Source organism: Pipistrellus kuhlii, unplaced genomic scaffold, assembly GCF_014108245.1.
Source record: "Pipistrellus kuhlii isolate mPipKuh1 unplaced genomic scaffold, mPipKuh1.p scaffold_m20_p_1, whole genome shotgun sequence".
Lineage (NCBI taxonomy): Eukaryota > Metazoa > Chordata > Mammalia > Chiroptera > Vespertilionidae > Pipistrellus > Pipistrellus kuhlii.
In genome coordinates, this window is record NW_023425404.1 from 12,486,787 (window position 1) to 12,508,853 (window position 22,067).

A 22,067-nucleotide genomic window follows, 5' to 3' on the forward strand; every position below is an offset into this window, starting at 1 on the left:
ATGTTTCAATCTCTCCCTCTCCTTTCCTCTTGCTGAAATAAAAAAAATATATTAAAAAAAAAAAGAAAGCAAGGAGAAAGGTGGAAGAAAGAGGAAGGAAGGAAGGAGAGAGAGGAGAAGAAAGAAGGAAGAAGAGGGAGAAAGGAAAGAAAAGGAGAGAGAAAAAGAAGGAAAAAGAAAAAGGGCCAATTCAGCAAAAACAACAATAACAAACAAACAAAACACACATACACACAAAAAAAACCAACACACCTGAAATATCAAAAGAAATGCAAATGGCCGGGACCGGTTTGGCTCAATGGATAGAGCGTCGGCTTGGGGACTGAAGGGTCCCGGGTTCGATTCCGGTCAAGGGCATGTACCTTGGTTGCGGGCACGTCCCCAGTAGGGGGTGTGCAAGAGGCAGCTGATCGATGACTCTCTCTCATCGATGTTTCTGACTCTCTATCTCTCTCTCTTCCTCTCTGTATAAAATCAATAAAATATATATTTTAAAAAAAGTAATGCAAATGACTCTAAAAATATGAAAAAAATGCTCAACCTAACTCACAATAAGAGAAATGCAAATTGAAATACACTGAAACACCATTTCTCACTTATTATGCTGACAAAACTCTATTTTGATAATATACTCTGGTATATTTTGAACACATAGACAGAGTTAGATTTCTCAGAATATACCATGTTTAGTAGATTTGACTTTGGAACCACATAAATATTTTACATAATTATAAATATTTATGTAATTACATATTTTTATAGCACAATTAAACTTTTCAAAAGCAACTCCTAAAAACCAAAAGCAAAGGGTGTTGTTGAGTTTGTGGCATAACCTCACAGAAAGAAATTATTTCAAATGGTTCTTTAAAAAAAAAATATATATATATATATATATATATATAATTGATTTTTTTACAGAGAGGAAGGGAGAGGGATAGAAAGTTAGAAACATCGATGAGAGAGAAACATGGATCACTTGCCTCTTGCACACCTCCTACTGGGGATGTGCCTGCAACCAAGGTACATGCCCTTGACCAGAATTGAACCTGGGACTCTTCAGTCCACAGGCCAACGCTCTATCCACTGAGCCAAACCAGTTTATAATTTGATAGTACATTCCTATTGACATATATCAAGGGGAAAAGGGCCCCACAAAAATCTTAAAACTGTTCCCACTAATCTATGTTAGTGGTAACATTGGTATTAGTATTCTGTGACTGTTGATGAATTGAGGTTTAAAGCAACTAAAAAATTATATAGGTATCATTAAGAATCAGGATTTTGGGCAAGGAAGAAAGGACACATTTAACTTTATAAAGAGATAAAGTTAAGTAAAAACCCTATATTTCTGCATCTGAACTGAAAATATTAGTGTGAGCTTAAATTTTGTTATATATTTTAAGCTTTTAAAAATATACACATATTTCCTAACTTTTGGCCCACTGAAAAGCCATAGGAAGAATGTAAAACTCAGACACAGTAAGCACCATTAATACCAAATGGTCTTCTACAACAACATATTTTAATGTTATTTTTTTTGAGCTGTAAGGTCACTGAGCTGTAAGGTCACTGAGATTCTCAGATGACCTATTCATTTAATCTCATTGTGTCTTAAAAACGAGCTTTCCAGAAACCTGATCACCCAGTAAGTGTATTAATTAATGTTCATTGATACTTACCAATTTCTCCTTTTCCTCTTGGGCTTTTTCCTTTGTTTCAGTCAATTGCTGTTTTAGTTTTTCAATCTGTAGAAGATGAAAATACAGTTAGGAAGGTGATGAAATTGCTGTTCTTCCTTTATTAAATAACCGTGTTTTCACATATTAAAACCAGTAGGGTTGGAGAGGTCGAATAAGGTGGGAAGAGGAGAGGAAATATACTTCATAACTTTAATCTGCTAATTCTAGTTTCCAAAACCTGGCTATCATAAGAATTACCTAAGTAACTCTTTTTTTTTTTTAAGTTGTGGTAAAAAATAAATAAATAAATAAATAAATAAATAAATAAAATAAACCAAAAAACACAACATTAAGCCCTGGCTGGGTAGCTCAGTTGGTTAGAGCATTGTCCCAGTATGCCAAGGTTGTGGGTTTGATACCCAGTCAGGGCACATAGAAGAATCAATCAATAAATGCATAAATAAGTGGAACAAAAATTGATATATATATCTCTTTCTCTCTCTCAAGACAATAAATACATGTTAAAACCCTGTCTCATTCTAATATAAATAACATTCATTGTTAAACTATGTATTTTTAAAAACTTATCTCATTGATGAATTTTCAATAAAGGTTATCTTATGTTTAATAATTGGGAAAAAAAAAAAAAAAAAAGATCGGTGACCTATGAAGCAGATCTTGTTTTGATTCCCAATCAGGGCACATGCCTGGGTTGGGGGCTCGATCCCTAGTAGGGAGAGTGCAGGAGGCAGCTGATTAATGATTCTCTCTCATCATTGATATTTCTATCTCTCTCCTCTCTTCTCTCTCTAAATATAAAAAAAAAATTAAAAATTTTAAAGACAATATTAAATTGACCATGTTAACCATTTTTATTTTTTTAATGTTTTTATTGACTTCAGAAAGGAAATGTTAATCATTTTTTAAAAATATATTTTGCCCTAACTAGTTTGGCTTAGTGGATAGAGCATCGGCCTGGGGACTGAAAGTTCCCAGGTTCGATTCCGGTCAAGGGCATGTACCTTGGTTGAGGGCACCTCTCATTGATGTTTCTTTTTTTTTTTTTTCTTTTTTTTTTTATATATATTTTATTGATTTTACACAGAGAGGAATTGAGAGGGACAGAGAGTTAGAAACATCGATGAGAGAGAATCATTGATCAGCTGCCTCCTGCACACCCCCTACTGGGGATGTGCCCGCAACCAAGGTACATGCCCCTGATCGGAATCGAACCTGGGACCTTTCAGTCTGCAGGCCGACGCTCTGGTCCCGGCTCTCATTGATGTTTCTAACTCTCTATCCCTCTCCCTTTCTCTCTGTAAAAAATAAATAAAATATATTCTTAAATATTTTTATTGATATTTTTATATTCTTATTGATATTTTTATATTTTTATTGATATTTTAATCCCAGAGATTATCTTGTGACTGCGGGAAGCCACCGTTTTCCCAATACTGTCATAAGAGTTCACCAAGGAAAGGGGAAGGCAGATGGACCTTGGGCATTAGCAAGCTGATGCTAAGCACTGATTGTTTCATGTTGAGATATTGGTGGCTCAAAACAATTTCTTGACCTAATAGTCACAAAGTAAATGTTTACTGGAACTTACTGATCTTATTGACCTTAGAGACGGTCTGTCTGCTACCTGTTTGCCATGATTTACTAAGGGCAAGATGTGAATCTAAAATTGAATAAAAAGCAGATAAGGCCAGGTTTGAGTGTGCCTCTCCTAGAGAGAGGTCTCCACTCCATGCCTTCTAAATTCATATTTCTTTCTTTTTAAAAAAAATATATTTTATTGATATATTTTTTACAGAGAGGAAGAGAGAGGGATAGAGAGTTAGAAACATCAACGAGAAAGAAACATTGATCAGCTGCCTCCTGCACAACCCCTACTGGAGATGTGCCTGCAACCAAGGTACATGCCCTTGACCAGAATCGAACCTGGGACAACTTCAGTCCACAGGCTGATGCTCTATCCACTGAGCCAAACCAGTTTCGGCCTAAATTCATATTTCTTGTATAGGACTTTCATTTGTGCGTTGGCCCCTTCTTCAGATCCTGAACCCTTGCCTTGCAGGTTGTGGCATGTGACAGCCAATTTGTACTTGTTAATCCCTTCACCTTTTTCACCCAGTCCCCCAAGTCCCCTCCCCTCTGGCATCCATCAGTCTGTTCTTTGTATTTATCAGTCTGTATTATTTTGCTCTTTAGATTCCATATATAGGTGAAATCATATGGAATTTATTTTCCTCTGTCTGACTTATTTCGTTTAGCATAATATACAATGGTAACTTTTTAGGAGAAAAGTTTCAAGAAGAGTACAAAGAGTTCTCAAACACTCTTCACCCAATTTCGCCACATTTACTTTCCCTCTGTATAGATAGGACTATTTAAATATATATAAAGAGATCTATCTAAATATACAATTATATAAGTATAGATATACAGATGATATTGTTTTTTCTGGATCATGTGAGAATATGTTAAAAACATGACGATCCTTTACTCCTAAATAATTATGTATTTCCTAATTTAAAAATGCACTTTTTAAGAAGCATAGTATAATTATCAAAATTTGGAAGTTTAACATTGATATAATCTATAATCCATATTCATATTTTATCACCACTTGTCCCATTAATGTCCTTCATTGCCACTTTTCTTTTTCTAGTCCAGGATATAACTCTTGATTATGTATTATATTTAATTGTCATGTATCCTAGCCTCCTTTACTCTGGAAAAATTTCTCAGTCTTTGTCTCTCATGATTCAACATTTTTGAAGGTTACTGGCCAGAGTTAGTGTTGTCTGATGTTTCTTCATGAGTAGATTCAATTTATGCATTTTTGGAAGGCATATACTGCAAAGCAATGTTGTACCCTTCCTAGTGCATCACATCATGAGGTGATTGATGTCAACTTTAATCAATTAAGATGTGTCTGCCATTTAAAAGTTAGTTTCTCTCTCTCTCTCTCTCTCTCTCTCTCTCTCTCTCTCTCCCAATTTTGTTTTTGTTTGTTTGTTTGTTTTTTTAATATATTTTATTGATTTTTTACAGAGAGGAAGGGAGAGGGATAGAGAGCTAGAAACATCGATGAGAGAGAAACATCGACCAGCTGCCTCTTGCACACCCCCTACCGGGGATGTGCCCGCAACCAATGTACATGCCCTTGACCAGAATCGAACCTGGGACCTTTCAGTCCACAGACCGACACTCTACCGCTGAGCCAAACCAGTTTCGGCCAATTTTGTTTTTGAGGGGGGGGAAGGCAACTAAAATTTTTGGTGGCCTTGTTTCGACAAGGCTTACAAAAAAAAAAAAAAGTATTTTTTTTCCTTTGTAAGGTATTTTGAGATTTTGCACATATCCTTCTGCACATCAAACTGTAACCCACTAGTTTTAGCATCCAGTGATAATTTCTGACCGAATCAATTATTACTGTGATGTCAAATGGTGACTGTGGAGTCGTTCCGAGATGGCTGACAGGTAAACACCTAGCCGCAGCCGCACACAACAATTTCAATAAAATACAACTAAAATATAAAATGGACATTACCCAGAACTACAAATGGTGACTGTTCCTACTCCATCCTCACTCCTTGGAAATTTAATAATTTTCTATATTCTGCTATAAGGAAAAGCTTTCCCTTCTCTCTCATTTATAATGTATTTATTTATTAGTAGTATGTGCTCATGGACTTACTCTTTTCAATGAGTTTTAATTTATTAGTAATTATTTTTATTTTTCCAGATTTGGCCAGTGGGAGCCCCTTTCAACTAGTTCCTGTGTCCTCTAATATTTTTACTTTTTTTCTTACTAATTTTTTTCCTTTTTATTGAATGTATTGGGGCAACACTGATTAACAAAATTATACAGGCTCAGGTGCCCAATTCCACAACATATCTGTACTCTGTGTTCACCATCCCAAGTTAATCTTTTTTACTTACTTTCTGTCACAATAACATATTCCAGGCTCATCTTTTACTTTCCCTTTTCCAGTCTTGGAATTAATCATTTCTCCAAGGATGCTGGTTTAGTATGGAACTTAAATAGTTTTTTAAACTAAAAACTCCTTGATTTGGTTATGCAATCAGAGGATCCAGAAGTGAAATATTGTTGTAAACAGTATCTTAGACTAGTTTAAGGAAAACTTACAAATTCTAAAAAATATATATAGTCCTAAACCATGTAGGATGGGTATGAAATGATCTTTTGTGATTGATTGAACAAAGCATTAAATATAAAAACCCATTTTTAAGAAAAATTTCCTAATTTTATTTAAGATATAATTTTTAAAACATTTTCTTTTTTAATTCTTATAAACTTGTGAGATAGAAAGAGAGTGAAAGGAAGCAAGTGGGGAGAGAGAAAGAAACATTGATTCATTGGTCCATTTATTTAGGCATACATTATTCTTTGGTTAATTCTTGTATGTACCCTGACTGGGGAAAGAACATACAACCTTGGCATAGTGGGACGATTCTCTAACCAACTGAGTTGCCCAGCCAGGGCAAAACATTTTATTTTTAATATTTCTATAATTCACATGAAATAGGACTATAACAGCTTAAAGTTTAAGAAAATAATGCATTTCTATGATATAGAAGAATGAATAAAACACTATAGGAGAGCTAGCTAACCTGGAGATAGATAGATAGATAGATAGATAGATAGATAGATAGATATATTATTGATTTTTCACAGAGAGGAAGAGAGAGGGATAAAGAGTTAGAAACATTGATGAGAGAGAATCATCGATCAGCTGCCTCTTGCACACCCCCCACTGGGGATGTGCCTACAACCAAGGTACATGCCCTTGACCGGAATCGAACCTGGGACCTTTCAGTCCTCAGGCCGATGCTCTATCCACTGAGCCAAACCGGTTTCAGCACCAGGATATATTGAACCTGCTTTACTTCTTTGCAAAATAATTTCTTTGGTTTTAATGAACATCCATGAGTGTGAAAAATTATGCATTTGCTACAGCTATATGTAGACCTTTGATATATGGAGGCAGATAAAAATAAAAAAAATATGTAAGTGATACTGATAAAGGCAGACCAATATCAATTAGTTAATGCAGGCCACAAAACTTCTATGTAATGAGGATTTCTACCCACCTACCATATTATCTTTCTCCTGGTCCTGCTTCTTCAGGTAACTTAATACAGTCATTGTGTCTTTCTCCATTTTATACTGCTGTTTCTTTAAGTCCTCATTCGTTTTCGCAAGTCTCAGAGAAGTATCACGATACTCAATCCTAGAGAGTTCTGTGATTTCCAGCCTGGCCTCCCAAAGGGAGGCACTGGCCTTGGCTCTTTCTATTGCACTTTCCTCCATTTTTGGTGTCTTCCTACATGGGAAGAGGGCATTGACAACATATAAATAATTATTCTCTATTACATTTCTCTATTATTGGTTTTTGTGGGGGTTTTTTGTTTTGTTTTGTTTTGTTTTTTTTACATTTCTCTATTATTGTTTTGTTTGATATTGCCTGGCACATATGAGCAAACATTATTAGATGAATTAGTTAATAATAAATACATATTTACTTGACAAGGGACTTGTCTTAGTAGGTGCCTCTTCCTGGAAGAGGAAAGCTTTGGAGGATAACTCTAAAGGACTAGAAAAACAAAGAGGAAAGGCATAATAAGTTAAATTTATTTCATAAGGTTTTCACATCTTTTCACGTATTTGAACTGTCTTTTCTATTCTGACTTGCTCAGTCTTAGACCCTGGCTCTCTCTACTACAAATCCATTACCTTAGTTCCTCTTCACCATGAAGATACATTCATAGTGTAAATGTAACTTTGAGTCCATATTTCTGTAATCTTTCCAATCCCAATTTTCTTTTTGTTTTAGGTTATTTGCTGTGTATTTTTTGTTTGTTTCTTGGCTAGATGTTTTTAAAAAGTCCTGATTTTTGGAAAGATTGGAAAGATTCTTTCCAAAAATCGAGACTTTTTTAAAACGCTGCAGGATGCGGGGAAAATTGTTGAAAATCAGGACTGTCCCACCAAAAGCGGGACGATCTGGTCACCTTAATATATATACAAATAATTATGTACATTGGGCTATCATTTAAAAAAGATTAAAAAAATATCCCAAAATGATAGTAGTGGATGATGAATTGAATTACAGGTGATTTTTTTTATTCTACTTTAACTTTCCATGTTTCCTAAATTTTCTGCACTGAGCATTTATTACTCTCTTAAATAACTTCACAAACTTTACAAGTTTGGGGATTCTCTCATAGTCCCATATATAGTATTGTTGGACAGCATGTATGACTCCAATGTGTCAGGAACTACCCTGTTTCCCCGAAAATAAGACAGTATCTTACATTAATTTTTGCTCCAAAAGATGCGGTAGGTCTTATTTTCAGGGGATGTCTTATTTTTCCATGAAGAAGAATACGGTACACATTTATTGTTAAATGAAAATAAAGGAAATTTATTACCTGTATACAGTACAGTAGTACAGTAGTTGTCAACACAAACCAGACAAACTATGAATCCTACAGTATCAAGAATTTACTTTTATTCAATGACAATCAAGTCAACATCATCATAACAATCCAATTCCTGAATTTCCTGGTGAATTTCTTGTGACTCCATTTCTTTCAGAATTAGTGGACCAAATCTCTCATGTTTAGCAATAGCACTGTCTTTAAATGAGTACTTCTTGTCAAGTTAGCCTTCTCACAGTGCATTTGCAATGCAACTGTCAGTGATTTTCTCCCATGAATTCTTCACCCAAGTCACAACTTCTTGCAGTTTAGGTTTCACAAAGTTTCCATGCTGAATTCTCTCCATTCTATTTTCAATATAGTCATTAATTTCTATGCACAAATTGTCTTTGAATGGCTTGTTTATTGCAATATCAAGAGTCTGGAGATAGGCCGTCATTCCTGCAGGAATCATTATCTGATCTATTTTTCTTTCATGAAGAAATGTCTTCATGTCTTTAGCTCAGTGAGTGCTGGCTACATCCCAGACTAGCAGACCTCTTTGGCTCCCTCGTATAACAAGCGGTAGCATTAAATCAACCCACTTCCTTATAACTGCTTGTGTGGCCCAGGCTTTTTCAGTTTCAAGAATAAAACACATTATTCTACTTTAACTACCAAAACACATTCAATCTTTTCCTTCTTGCCCTTAGAAATGATTAAAGGTGGGATTTTAGTGCCATCCAGACGAATTGCCAAAATACAGGAAACATGTGCACTTTCATAAGCAGTGGAGGGAATGTACACTAAGGAGGCACCCCGCTGTTCAATTGTTGTTTGAGATGATTGGCCCATAAACACTGCAGTTTCATCCATAGCAATCATGTTGGAAAGATTGTATTTAGAGAAGTCAGCATCATCAATAAAGGACTTGAATGCAAGTGCTCGCTTAATAACTTGAGTATCTTCCAACCTAAACAATGTTGTAGATCTTCTTAAAGACAGTTCACTTCGCTGAAGGAAATTATCCAGCCAGTGTTGTGATGCTTTGAAGTCTTCAGGGGCTATGTCAAACTGTGGTGCCACTGTAAGGGCAAATTCTTGAAGCTGAGCCCTATTCACAACCAAAGCCTCTGCTCTCCTGTCTCTGCTCAACAACCCGTTCACAGATCAAGTCTTCCAGCCCGGAAAATAATGGTTGCTGACCTGTTCCACACTTGCGCTTTTTAGCATTTCCCTTGTCCACTTGTTTAATGAGGTTACCATACTCTGCTCACCATTTTCGGGCCAATTGGATACTCAACATCTTCTTTTTGCAGAAAGCAGTAGGATTTTGGCCCCAAGAGTCTTCCACGATTCCTTTCTTGTACTCCACAGAGTAGCTTTTTCTTTTTGCGCTCATTTCTAGGGGTTAAAAAAAGGAATTGGGGTATCAAGGTGGGGGGAGGGGGGTCACTTAAAATGACACAGTGGGGATCAGAGGGAGGGAATCAAAATGGCACAGGAGAATCAGAGGGGGGGTTACCATTTTAGTAACCCCTTTTGATCCTCCTGTGTCATTTTGAATGCCCCCTCTGATCCTCCTGTGTCATTTTAAGTGATCCCCCTCCCCCCACCTATGCCACTGAACACCTTCACCAGACATCCCCCCTACCCCTTTATCAGACATTTACCCCCTGGGGCCTGCCTGGGGACTGTCACTGGTCTTGCTGGGGCCTGAATCTGGGCTGGAACAGGGTCTGCCACTGACTGAGAACCTTCAGTCATCATGAGGGCGGCCGCGAGCATCAGGTAGTGTCACCAGAGACAGACCAGCACTCACCACCTTCGCTGCGTCCCATCTGCTCTAATCCTCCTGTTCTTCTACATGCATCTGCGAAAGTCTCTCTCCCGCCCAGCACTCACCGCTCACTCCGACCTCTGCTCTGCCTCCACACAGCAGTGATGTCAGGACTCCGCATAACGTCACTGGTTGCTAGACGCCAGTCGGGGCGGCCCTAGCAACCAGTTTACGGTAAATTAATTTTCATGCTGAGACAGAGCCTAGGGGGGGGGCTTATTTTGGGGGGGATGCCTTATATTTCACTCAGAAGGAAACCTGTAAGTAGGTCTTATTTTCGGAGGATGTTTTATTTTTGGGGAAACAGGGTACTAGGACTACCTAATAGGTTAGCGACAATTAGCATGAGCTCTAAGCCTGGAAAGGATTCATGCTACAGTTAGTTCTGATCATTTTGGAGAAATCTGAACAATTACCCAATTTGGTCAAATCCTTTATGCTTTTCTTTAAACCCAAAGGAATCCCTAGAAGATCAAGGAACTACTTCAACCATCAAGAGATCTTTTAGGTGTTCAAGATCATCTCAACCACATAGTAGAGATCTCTCAGACAAGGATCAAGAGCACAGTTCTCATCTAAGTGAAACATACACAGGCAGATACCTTATTTAGTGCACAAATAATAAGCATCTGTTGTGTGCCAGGCTCTCTGCTAGGTGCTGGAGATATAGTGACTAATGTTTAGTGCCTATTCTAGAGAAGTTTATAGTCTTGAGCAGAGTTTCCACATGCTGGCCCTGCTGACATTCTGGGCTAAATGATTCTTGGCGGGGTGAGAGGGTTGTCCTGTGCATTGGCAGGGTGTAAAACAGCATCTCTACTCACTAGATGCCAATAGCACACATTCCCAGATGTGATCATAAAAAATGTCTCCAGGGATATTGTCAAATGTGCCCTGGAAGGTAAAATCACCCTCTGTTAAGAACCACTCATCTAGAGTACTGCAGTCCAGTACTGCTGTAACGATGAAAATGTTAGATATCTGTCCAATGAAGTTACATTAGCAGCATGTGCTTAACTGAGGTTATGAAATGTGGCTGGTACAACTGAGGGTCTGAATGGTTAATTTTATTTAATTTTAATGTAGCCACACATGGCCAGTGACTGCTCTATCGGACAGCGCTGGTCTAGAGGACCTCCAATATCCCAATGTATGTTCTCCTGGCTTTCACTTCAAGTGTGAGACCTCTTCTCCTTCTCAGCTCTTTGTTCCTCCACAAGTACCTATTTCATTCCGTCCCGTAGTCATTCTACTTTGGGGGAACCTATCTGCCTCCATCGTTAATGTTAACGCATTATACATAGGTAGGGGCTGTGTCTAAATTACATCAGGGTCGCCAAAACCGGTTTGGCTCAGTGGATAGAGCATCAACTTGGACCTGCGGACTGAAAGGTCCCAGGTTCCATTCCGGTCAAGGGCATGTACCTTGGTTGCGGGCACATCCCCTGTGTGTGTGTGTGTGTGGTGGTGGTGGTGGTGGGGGTGCAGGAGGCAGCTGATCCATGTTTCTAGCTCTCTATCCCTCTCCCTTCCTCTCTGTAAAAAAAAAAAAAAAAAAAAAAAAAAAAAAAAAAAATCAATAAAACATATTTTTTTTAAAATTACGTCAGGGCCGAAACCGGTTTGGCTCAGGGTACTGAAAGGTCCCAGGTTCGATTCTGGTCAAGAGCATGTACATTGGTTGCAGGCACATCCCCCGTAGGGGGTTTCTCTCTCATCGACGTTTCTAGCTCTCTACCCCTCTCCCTTCCTCTCTGTAAAAAAAAATCAATAAAACCTATTTTTAAAAAAATTATGTCAGGGTCCCAAATCTCATCCTATTTTCTAAGCTGAAGCAATAAAGTCTGGCATGCATTTGAGAATTTCTGAACCATGGGAACTGTCCTCAGACTCGGAGTTGGGGGGGGGGGGGAAATGAGCCAGAGACAAGTGCAGGAGAGCGGGAGGCAAGGTGTCCGTCAGTCAACCCCGGCGGCCCCTAGGCCCGAATCCCGGGATCGGACCCCAGCGTGGGTTCTCCTTACTTAATCTTGTCTTTGTCTTTTTTTTTGTTCTTGCCTTTCCCTTTTCTCTTGCCCCTAGCCGGCATCTTGGCTTCTCCAAGGGCAGGCTGTCTTGGCGGTTTCCCCGCCGCCGCCGCCCAGCCCGGCTTCTGTCTCTAAGGGAACCGGCACGCCGGGCCGGTAACTTTCCGCGCCGGCCGTTGCCAGTGGCCCGGAGAGCGCATGCGCCCCGACGTGCCTCCCACGCCGCCGCGCGGCGGCGCCCAGTCCGCGGGCCGGGCGGCGCGGAGGGCGGGGCGGAGAGCGCTCCGAGGGCGGCGGGCGGCCGCGCCGGGGCGGCGGCGCGCGCGGTGAGTGTGCGAGCGGCGGAGGGACCAGACCCTGTCCCGGGGCCGGGTGGGGGGAGACCGCGGCAAGCTAGCCCCGGCCCGCGGCGCGCCGTTCCTGGGGCCGGGCGTCTCAGACGGCGGCGCGAGGTGGGGCCCCGTCGCCTCGGGAGTCTGGCGACCGTACAGGTCCGGCCGCGCCGCCCGGGCTGCAGCGTTCCGGTCCCTGGGCGCATCCTGCCGCCGCAGGCTCTCCCTGACTCGCTGGGTTTCTTTTCCTTCCTCTTCAGGCTTCTCACTCTTGCTAATTCTGTAAGGGATTGGCGCACGTAGCGGACGTTCGGGGGCCACACATCTTTTTGGTGAGGCGGTTGAGGACTTTTAGGAGACGGTGGTTGGAGTGGGGCCGGCAGCGACCGCCCGGCAGCGCCCGCCCGTGGGCCTCCGGGAGCCGGGCGAGGACTGCCACCTGGAGGCTACCGGGCCTTCCGGAGAGCCCGGGCGTCCCCATTCTGTCCTGTACGGCCAACGCTGCCCGCCCAGAACCGCCGGATTCCTACTTGCTAGTACCTCCTGCGTCCGCAGCCCCTTTTTCTGTAGTTGCATCAAGTTGAAAGCTCTTTCTTTCCCCCCCCTCCTGAGCACACTTGTGAAAAGGAGTACTCCAAAGTATTGTAATTTTTCCTAGGAGGAGCTCTGTGACTAAGCCTTCATTCAAGGAGAGCGAGTGAGTCATTAAGGCAGATAGGGTGCCCAGACAATAGTTAGGAAACTTGTGATTGAAGCTCAGGTGTGCGACGTCTTCCCATTTCGAATTGAATTTTTAATTTCTTTTAAAACGTCATTGTGCATCTTCCCTCTCCATTTCCCTAGGGAAAACTTAATTAACCGCCATCCTTTCCAGAGGCTTTTTGACCCCCGGTGCTCTCCCACACCCCCTTTTTTTTTCACCTACTTAGTTTCTGTTTCTGAATTCTCTGTGGTTAGAGGGAGCATGCTGATTTGTTCGTGATTACTGAAAATCTTTTTAGACGTACCATCTGCTAGCACGATCGCAGCTTACTCTATTTTTGGTGCATTTCCCCCTCTTTTTTTTTTTTAAACATTTTATTGATTTTTTTTACAGAGAGGAAGAGAGAGGGATAGAGAGTAAGAAACATCGATGAGAGAATCATGGATCAGCTGCCTCTTGCACACCCCCTACTGAGGATGTGCCCACAACCAAGGTCATGCCCTTGACTGGAATCGAACCCGGGACCTTTGGGTCCGCAGGCCGATGCTCTATCCACTGAGCCAAACCGGTTTCGGCTCCCCCTCTTTTGTATGTCACACTCCAGTGGGTCCAGGGTGAATTACCATACATTGAAGAGGTTTCCTCTTGGTATGGAATCTATAAAGTTATGATTAACTTTGTATGTCTAAGGTTCTGAAAGTGCACTCTATTGATAACCTGCAGAAAAGGAATAGGGCATCTTCTATCACAAGCTATATTTGGAATGCATTCTAAAAATTAGTAATTGTAATATGAAATTCAGTTCAAGACTTTTGTTGTTTATACATAAGTTTACAGGTTAGTTTATAAACATGAAAATTTGTAACAAGATTGTCTCTTAATATGAGCATAGTAGTTTAATATGTACTTTATAGTTATTTTATCAGACAGCACATTTTTATTGATTATAAGATTGAATTTATAGTTAGAATCATTGAGAGATGAATGACTAAGAGAAATGTCCAGATTCATAGTGTAATAGAGGTAGTTCTAGAATATAGTCTGAACTTCTATATTCTCTGCCAAAAAACTTGATGTTGTTATTCAGTCTTCCTGTTAGTAAGATATATCTGATGGTACAAATACCAGAGTAGGAAGTTGCAGATTAGCAAATCAACTGGTAGCATTTCCTTCCATAATTTCTGATAGTTTTACTATGAAATTTCAGGGTCATTTTGCTGAATAAACCTGCCTTTGTTTTATTGTTTAGAATGCTCATCTTTTTAAAACTTGGAATAAGCCAAGTGTTTTGTTGACTTGGTTTTGTAATTCTTTTTTGCCCAGTTTGTGTTTTTTCTTTCATATGAATTTGCTTTATTCTGATTCATAACTTACATATACATTGACTATAGTCTTTGTAGCAATAATTACATTAGAAAATAAATAGGTTAAGAAGAAACACAGACACAAAAGTGAATAAATATTTGCCAAGATAAGTGTAAATGTTAGCACGATGGTTGCTCCAAGCAGGAGATGATTTAGGTCCAGCACCTCATGCAATCCATCACCTGCCTCTTGGCCCACACTCAGATGGTGTCCCCTCCATACCTCCCAACTGGGCAAGTTTAAGAATTTCATAAACTATACATCTGCTAGCTGCTCTTCTATATAATCCTCCTAACTAATAAAATAGTAATATGCAAGTTGACCATCACTCCAACACACAAGACAGTTGCCCCCATGTGGTCAAAGATGGCTGCCCCCATGTGGACACAAGATGGTGTCAATCTAATAAAAGAGTAATATGCAAATTGACAATCACTCCAACACACAAGATGGCTGTCCCTATGTGGACACAAGATGGCCGCCACAAGATGGCTAGCGGGTAGGGCAGTTGGGGGCAATCAGGCCTGCAGGGGAGGACAGTTAGGGGTGACCAAACCAGCAGGGAAGGGCAGTTAGGGGTGGCCAGGCCAGCAGGGGAGGGCAGTTAGGGGTGACCAGGCCAGCAGGGGAGGGCAGTTGGGGATGACCAGACTGGCAAAGGAGGGCAGTTGGGATGGCCACGCCAGCAGGGGAGGACAGTTAGGGGCTACCAGACCGGCAGGAGAGGGAAGTTAGCTGCAGTCTGGCTGGCAGGGGAGTGGTTAGGGGGTGATCAGGCTGGGAGGCAGAAACAGTTAGGGGTAATCAGGCAGGCAGGCAGGCGAGAGGTTGGGAGCCAGCAGTCCTGGATTGTGAGAGGGATGCCCCAGATCGGAGAGGGTGCAGGCTGGACTGAGGACACCCTCTCCTCCCTTCCTACCCCCATGCATGAATTTCGTGCACCAGGTCTCTAGTCCTATATAATAAAAGAGTAATATGCAAATTGACCATCACTCCAACACACAAGATGGCTGCCCAATCTGGACACAAGATGACCTCCACAAGATGGGGGAGGGTAGTTGGGAGGAACCAGGCTTGCAAAGGAGGGCAGTTGTGGGTGATCAGGTCAGCAGGGGAGGGAAGTTGGGAGGGATCAGGCCTTCAAGGGAGGGCAGTTGGGGGTGATCAGGCCTGCAGGGGAGGGCAGTTAGAGGGGAGCAGACCTGCAGGGGAGAGCAGTTAGGCATCAATCGGGCTGGAAGGGGAGTGGTTAGGGGGTGACCAGGCTGGCAGGCAGAAGCAGTTAGGGCACATGTGTCAAACACAAGGCCCGCGGGCCAAATCCGTCCCGCCAGGCCTTGCAATGTGGCCCGCACCGCGCTGTCATCACTGCACTCCGCTGCGTTTCCATCACAATGACAGTTTATGACTGTTCAGTAAACCATTCGGCCCGAGATTTAGGCTGGATTTTAGATTTTGGCCCCTTCTCTGATTGAGTTCGACACCCCTAAGTTAGGGGCAGGCAAGCAGTTGGGAGCCAGCAGTCCTGGATTGTGAGAGGGATGTCCAAATGCCCTACCGGGAGTTTTCTTTAAAAATGTTTGTCCTGTAGTTGGAATTTATAACATTGTTCAAATTCTCTTTTGCATGTATAATTTTCAGGCTTCTGTTGCATAGATAAGTTTAACTTCCTCTTTCTGAGAGGATGGACAATACTCTATAAATTCAAATGCTAAAGAATATTTTCTGAGTATTAGTACTACCCTTCAGAATTTAAATTGTAATTGGCTGTGTGCTGAGGTGGTAGCTCAGAGTAAGAGTGTGGTCATAATTGTTATTCTTTTGAGTAGCCACCATTTTTCTGCTAATGATCTTATACTTGAAGTGCTTGGTTCCCTCTGCTCTTAATTTTTTTTTTTTTACTACAGTAAAATATGTATAACAAAAATTGACATTTTAAGCATTCTAAGTGTATAATTCAGTAGTATGAATTACATTCATAGTGTTGTACAACCATAATTACTATTTCCAAAACTTTTTTTTATCACCCCAAACAGAAACTCTGGACCTGTTAAGCAATAGCTCTCTTTCTTCTCTCCCCCACCCCTTGGAAACCTCTACTCTACTTTCTCTAATGCATTTGCCTATTTGTTATTTCATACTAGAGGCCCAATGCACGAAATTTGTGCACAGAGGTGTGTGTCCCTCAGTCCAGCCTGCACCCTCTCCAATCTGGGACCCCTTGAGGGATGTTTGACTGCCCGTTTAGGCCTGATCCTGGTGGGATCCCGATGGCATCGGGCCTAAACGGGCAGTCAGACATCCCTCTCACAATCCAGGACTGCTGGCTTCCAACTGCCTGCCTGCCTGATTATCCCTAAGTGCTTCTGCCTGCCAGCTTGATCACTCCCTAACCACTCCCCTGCCAGCCTGATTGATATCTAACTGCTCCCCTGCTGGCCTGATTGCCCCTAATTACCCTCCCCTGCCAGCCTGGTCACCCCTAACTGCCCTCCCCTGCAGGCCTGGTCTCCCCCAACTGCCCTCCTCTGCCAGCCCAGTTACCCCTAACTTCCCTCCCCTGCTGGCCTGATTGCCCACAACTGCTTCCCCTGCAGGCCATCTTGTGGCAGCTGTCTTGTGTCCACATGGGGGCATCCATCTTTGACCACATGGGGTTGGCCATCTTGTGTGTTGGAGTGATGGTCAATTTGCATATTACTTTTATTAGATAGGATAAGTGAAATCATATAATATTTGTCTGTTTGTGTCTGGCTTTTTTCACTTAGCATAACATTTTAAAATATACATTTCATTGATTTTTTACAGAGAGGAAGGGAGAGGGATAGAGAGTAAGAAACATCAATGAAAGAGAAACATCGATCAGCTGCCTCCTGCACACCCCCTACTGGTACATGCCCTTGATTGGCATCGAACCTGGGGCACTTCAGTCCACAGGCTGTTGCTCTATCCACTGAACCAAACTGGTTAGTGCTAACGTAACATTTTCTAGTTTCATCTATGTTGTAGTAGGTGTCAGAACTTCATTCCTTTTTATAGTTAAAGTAGAGGCCCATGCACGAATTCGTACACCAATGGGGTCCCTCAGCCTGGCCTGTGGGATAGGGTTGAAACCAGTTCTCTGACATCCCCTAAGGGGTCCCGATTGCAAGAGGACGCAGGCCAGGCTGAGGAACCCCACTGGTGCACATTTGGGATCAGGGAGGGACATAGGAGGTTGGCCAACGGGGGAGGGATCTCAGAAGGGCTCCAGCATGTGTCCAGCCTGTCTAGCTAAGTCTGGATTGGCCAGACCCCAGCAGCAAGCTCACCTACTGGTCAGAGCATCTTCCCCTTGGTGGTTAATTCATGTCATAGTGACTGGTCAACTGGTTGACTGTCTTCCCTCTGGTGATCAGTGCACGTCATAACAGCTGGCCAACCAGTCAACTGTCTGCCCCCTGGTGGTTAGTGCACATCATAGTGCGTGGTTGAGTGGCCTTAGCATATCATTAGCATATTACGCTTTGATTGGTTAAACAGACAACTGGATGACCAGACACAGCATATTAGGCTTTTATTATATAGGACTAGGGGCCCAGTGCATAAATTCGTGCACCTTGAAAGGAACTGTGGGCTGAGAGGCTGCAGTGGGCATAAGGGTGGGCCTAGACCTTCCCGTTGCGGCCCCTAGTTCCCTTTCTGCCAGCAGCCCCACTCTGGCTGCAGCCACTCCCATGTGCTGACAGCACTGGCCCGCTTGCACTCACTGACAGCACAGAGCAATTGGGGTCAGTGCCAGCAGCAGGTGCGAGTGGGGCCAGAGCTAGCAGTGGGTGCGAGCAGCAGCTCAGGCACTAGTAAGTGGGTTTGAGCGGGGTCATAACCAGCAGCGGGTGTGAACAGTGACTGCTGGCCCCAGTTGCCCCTCAGGAGCAGGGGGAGGTGGAAAAGCCCTGAGGGGCAATTGGGACTGGTGCTGTGGGGCCAGTGCCGGCAGCAGGTGTGAGTGGGGCCAGCACTGGCAGCAGGTGCAAGCTCTGGACAGGACCACGGCCCATGAGAGCAAAGAATTTTCAGTAACTACCAGAGGCTCACCCCTGTGACAGCAACTGGTGCCCCACCTTGGTCTGGCACCCCCACTCACCTGCTCCACCATCCTGCCGAGGCTGATGCCCACCATGTTCCGCGTGCTCCCCCTGGTGGTTAGCACACATCATAGTGACTGGTTATTTGGTTCTGCATTTTGGTCTATTTGAAAATTAGGGTTTTATATATATATTGATAGATAATATTCCATCATATCTATATGTATATTATTTTGTTTACAAATTTTGTTTATTTTGTTTGTTTTCACCTCTGGCTGTTGTGAATAATGCTGTAGTGAACACTGGCATAGAAATATCTCTTTGAATCCCTGTTTTCAATTCTGTGGATGTGTATTTAGGACTGGGATTGACTTGGTCCTTTTTAACCATATACTCATACATGTAATAGTAAGTGGCTGTTCTTGATTACACTTGGAAAACACAACTGGCATTTGAATACTTCATAGGCAGAAAGTGCATAAATAGACTTTGTATACTTTGTAAATTAGCTCCTTAGTCACTGCCCTCCCATACATTTGCACAGAAATATACACTAGCTTTTGGAGTCTGACTTTCCTTCTTTTGTTGTTGCTGATTTTATTCCTTGCTTTATGCTTGAGATATCATTGTAATATTTCAGTCTTTCTCATATTTTTCATTTTTAATTTAACATATTTGAAGCAGTATCTATTTTCCAGTTGATAACAAGAAAGGGAAAATATGTTCTCACATCTCTTCCCTCAAACTCCAGTATAAACTGTGACAAATAGCATTGATCATTGCAATTAGTCTTTTGCAATAAGTGCCTCCCACAATCAATATGTGTTAGGATGTAGGGATAGTTTATGACCTTAGGTTTTCATTATATTTGCTCATTGGGGCACTATTAACCTCCTCCCAGTTGATAATGTTTTCTTAATCTAAAGGACTTTCACTTTTAATGAATGGCTTGTGACTTGTGATGAATGATAAGCATTGATAGCAACACTTTCCCCATGTAATGAATATTATAGTTAAGTCAAACCCCAAACAATGAAGAATGAACTCATGCACTACCTGATCTAATTTTGTATAACACTCAAATGCTTTCATTGTACACAATGGGTCTTTTGACACTTGTGTAATAATTTTTTTAAATAAGAGGCCTGGTGCATGAAAATCATGCACTGGGAGTGGTCCCTCAGCCCGGCTTATGCCCTCGCAGTCCAGGAGCAGACCAGGAGCCCCCAGGGATCCAGCCTAAGCCAGCAGTCAAATATCCCTCTCGCAGACGGGGCTCTCGCAGCCTGGGACTTCTCACTACTTACCACCCACCTGCAGTGGAGCCTCTCCCGCCACCACCGCTATACTTGCCAGCCATTAGTCCATCTTCTACCTAAGTGGGAGCTCCAGGGGTGTGTGCTCTGACCATGAGGGGGCAGCTCCTGTGTTGAGCTTCTGCCCCCTCGTGGTCAGAGCACATCATAGTGACTGGTTGTTCTGCTGTTTAGTCGATTTGCATATTTAGGTTTTATTATATAGGAATTTTGTTGATTTCAGAGAGGCAGGGAGAGAAAAAACCAATGATGAGAGAGAATCTCTAGTCAGCTGCCTCTTGCACGCCCCCCTAACCCCCCCTGTGAATCAAGCCTGCAACCTGGGCATGTTCCCATGACAGGCCCATTGAGCCAAACCTGCCATGCTGTCTAATAATGTTTTGATTAAAATGTGATGAAGTACAGAAATAAATTATCTGTTTATAGGAAAGAATTTTATATTTATTGATAACCACCAATGCATCAATCCTAATTCCTTTATTGGGAGTTAGAGTATTTGATCTTAGCGGTGGAGAGACCTAAAAGATATAACCATCCTTCTGATCTGTGAATTAGATTTGGGCTTAGCCCTTGGGGTAGAGTAAATCCTGTACTTTAGGCTCCTTTAGCATTTTCCTGATTAACTTAAAAGGTGTGTGTGTGTGTGTGTGTGTGTGTGTGTGTGTGTGTGTTGCCTCTGCCATACTCTTGAGTATTTTGAATAAAAAAGGTCTGTGTGTTCACTTTTAATTTTCTGGCACCTAGTACTTAGTAGGCATCTGCAGACATTTGTTGAATTAGACCAATGGAGCTTTCCAAGGATCTCCACCCCAATCCTTCTTACATGTAACTGTTAGAGTCATATTTGTGACACTCTCTTGCTCAAAGTCTCCAATGGTTTCTCATCACCTGCAGAGTAAAGTTTAAACTCCTTAGCTGAGCCCTAGCTGGATAGCTCAGTTTAGAACATCGTCCCGATATTCTAAGGTTGTGGGTTTGATCTCTGGTCAGGGCACATACAAGAATCAACCAGCCAGTGCATAAAGGAGTGGAGCAACAGATTCTCTCTCTCTCTCTCTCTCTCTCTCTCTCTCTCTCTTCCTCCCTCTCTCCCTCTCCCTACCCCCTTCCCCCTCTGACCTCAATCTGCCTTTCCAACTTTATTTTCTACAGTTAGTCAAACTGATCTGTTTACTATTCCCTAGGGACTTCCGTGCCCTATCCTCTTCCCCGCCCCCCATCCATGTCTTAATTTGTATTGTCTCCCCTCCCCCCAAAAGCACTCCTCTCCTGTTCTAAATCCCTTTCTCAGGTGCCACCTTTTCACAAACCCTCTGATCATCCCAGCTGGAAGTAATCTCTCCTTGTTTTGAAATATCAGAACATGGTAACTGCTATTTGTCACATTTTAACTTTATAGAGGTATTTTTTTCCTGTTTAATCTCTTAAAGGGCAGGTCTAAAATGGTTCATCTTTGCTGCTCTACTTGTGAATAACATGAGGCAACTGATAAGTTCTGGAGTGGCTAAACGTATGAATTAATATCTGAGTAAATAGGCTTCCTGGAATAGTACTCCTATCCACTGGCTGAGGAGCAGGATATGAGGATTTGAGGATATGATACTTGCCATAATAAGATCCTGGGAAAGGGGGTACTCTGCCCAATGCTCCTGCAGATACCATTAGTCCAACTGTACCAAGTCCATTCAGGACACATTGACTGACGTCTGACATGTTCCGGGCTCACTACTTAGCTTGAGAAATACGAACAATATGTACCTTCACCTTAGACACCCTTCAGATAGATGGCAAGGTGTCCCAGGGTTCTGGCCGTGGGTATTTGGTATGTAAGTGCCAAGTCATGTCCCCAAGGGAGGCAGTGCTCACTGTGCTGAAATGTCACAGATTTGCTTTATTTGAACTACATTGGCTTGGCTCTGCTTGGCTAACTTATGCTTTGGTTGGTTTGACTAATCCATTCCCATAGTTCAGAAATTTTACCCCAGTTACATTTTAAACTTGATTTGTGTTTAATTTTTAACTTTATTAAAGCCAACTTTACTGTGGAGCTCAGAAAAATTGGCAGTTGGTACTTTTACATTTCACTGTTTTCAAACTTTCATTATTTTCCACTGTTGGGGAATACTGTGTCATTTTATTTAAGTCAATTAATATTGGTACTTGCTTAGGGAGGAAATAGACATAAATAACAGTCAAGTGTCACCATGGTATTGTACATGTGTTAGAAACAAGTTCACTCATTAACTTCTCTATTATTGGACTGTGTTGTAAAAACATGAATTAGT

The 22,067-nt window shown here is 42.1% G+C and overlaps 2 protein-coding genes across 6 annotated transcripts in view; one reads left to right on the forward strand and one right to left on the reverse strand.

Moving 5' to 3' along the window:
• Positions 1-12,205, reverse strand: part of BBOF1 (basal body orientation factor 1) — a 37,404-nt gene extending 25,199 nt beyond the window's left edge. For 2 of the 4 annotated variants that reach the window (XM_045578697.1, XM_045578688.1), the window contains exons 1-3: positions 11,997-12,205; positions 6,808-7,036; positions 1,680-1,745 (exon numbers count right to left, since the gene is read on the reverse strand). In XM_045578697.1, the coding sequence (XP_045434653.1) occupies positions 1,680-1,745; positions 6,808-7,036; positions 11,997-12,061 (360 nt within the window). In that variant the 5' untranslated portion in view covers positions 12,062-12,205. Of the gene's footprint in view, positions 1-1,679; positions 1,746-6,807; positions 7,037-7,871; positions 7,879-11,996 lie in introns of all 4 variants that reach the window. The other 2 variants (XM_045578695.1, XM_036431558.2) reach the window with 2 other exon arrangements.
• A 62-nt stretch (positions 12,206-12,267) lies between these two features.
• The window catches only part of ENTPD5 (ectonucleoside triphosphate diphosphohydrolase 5 (inactive)), a 40,001-nt gene continuing 30,201 nt past the window's right edge, over positions 12,268-22,067 (forward strand). Inside the window, exon 1 of one of the 2 annotated variants that reach the window (XM_036431704.2) lies at positions 12,268-12,325. The gene's annotated coding sequence lies outside the window, so the exon portion shown is untranslated. The remainder of the gene's footprint in view (positions 12,326-22,067) is intronic. The other variant, XM_036431677.2, reaches the window with a different exon arrangement.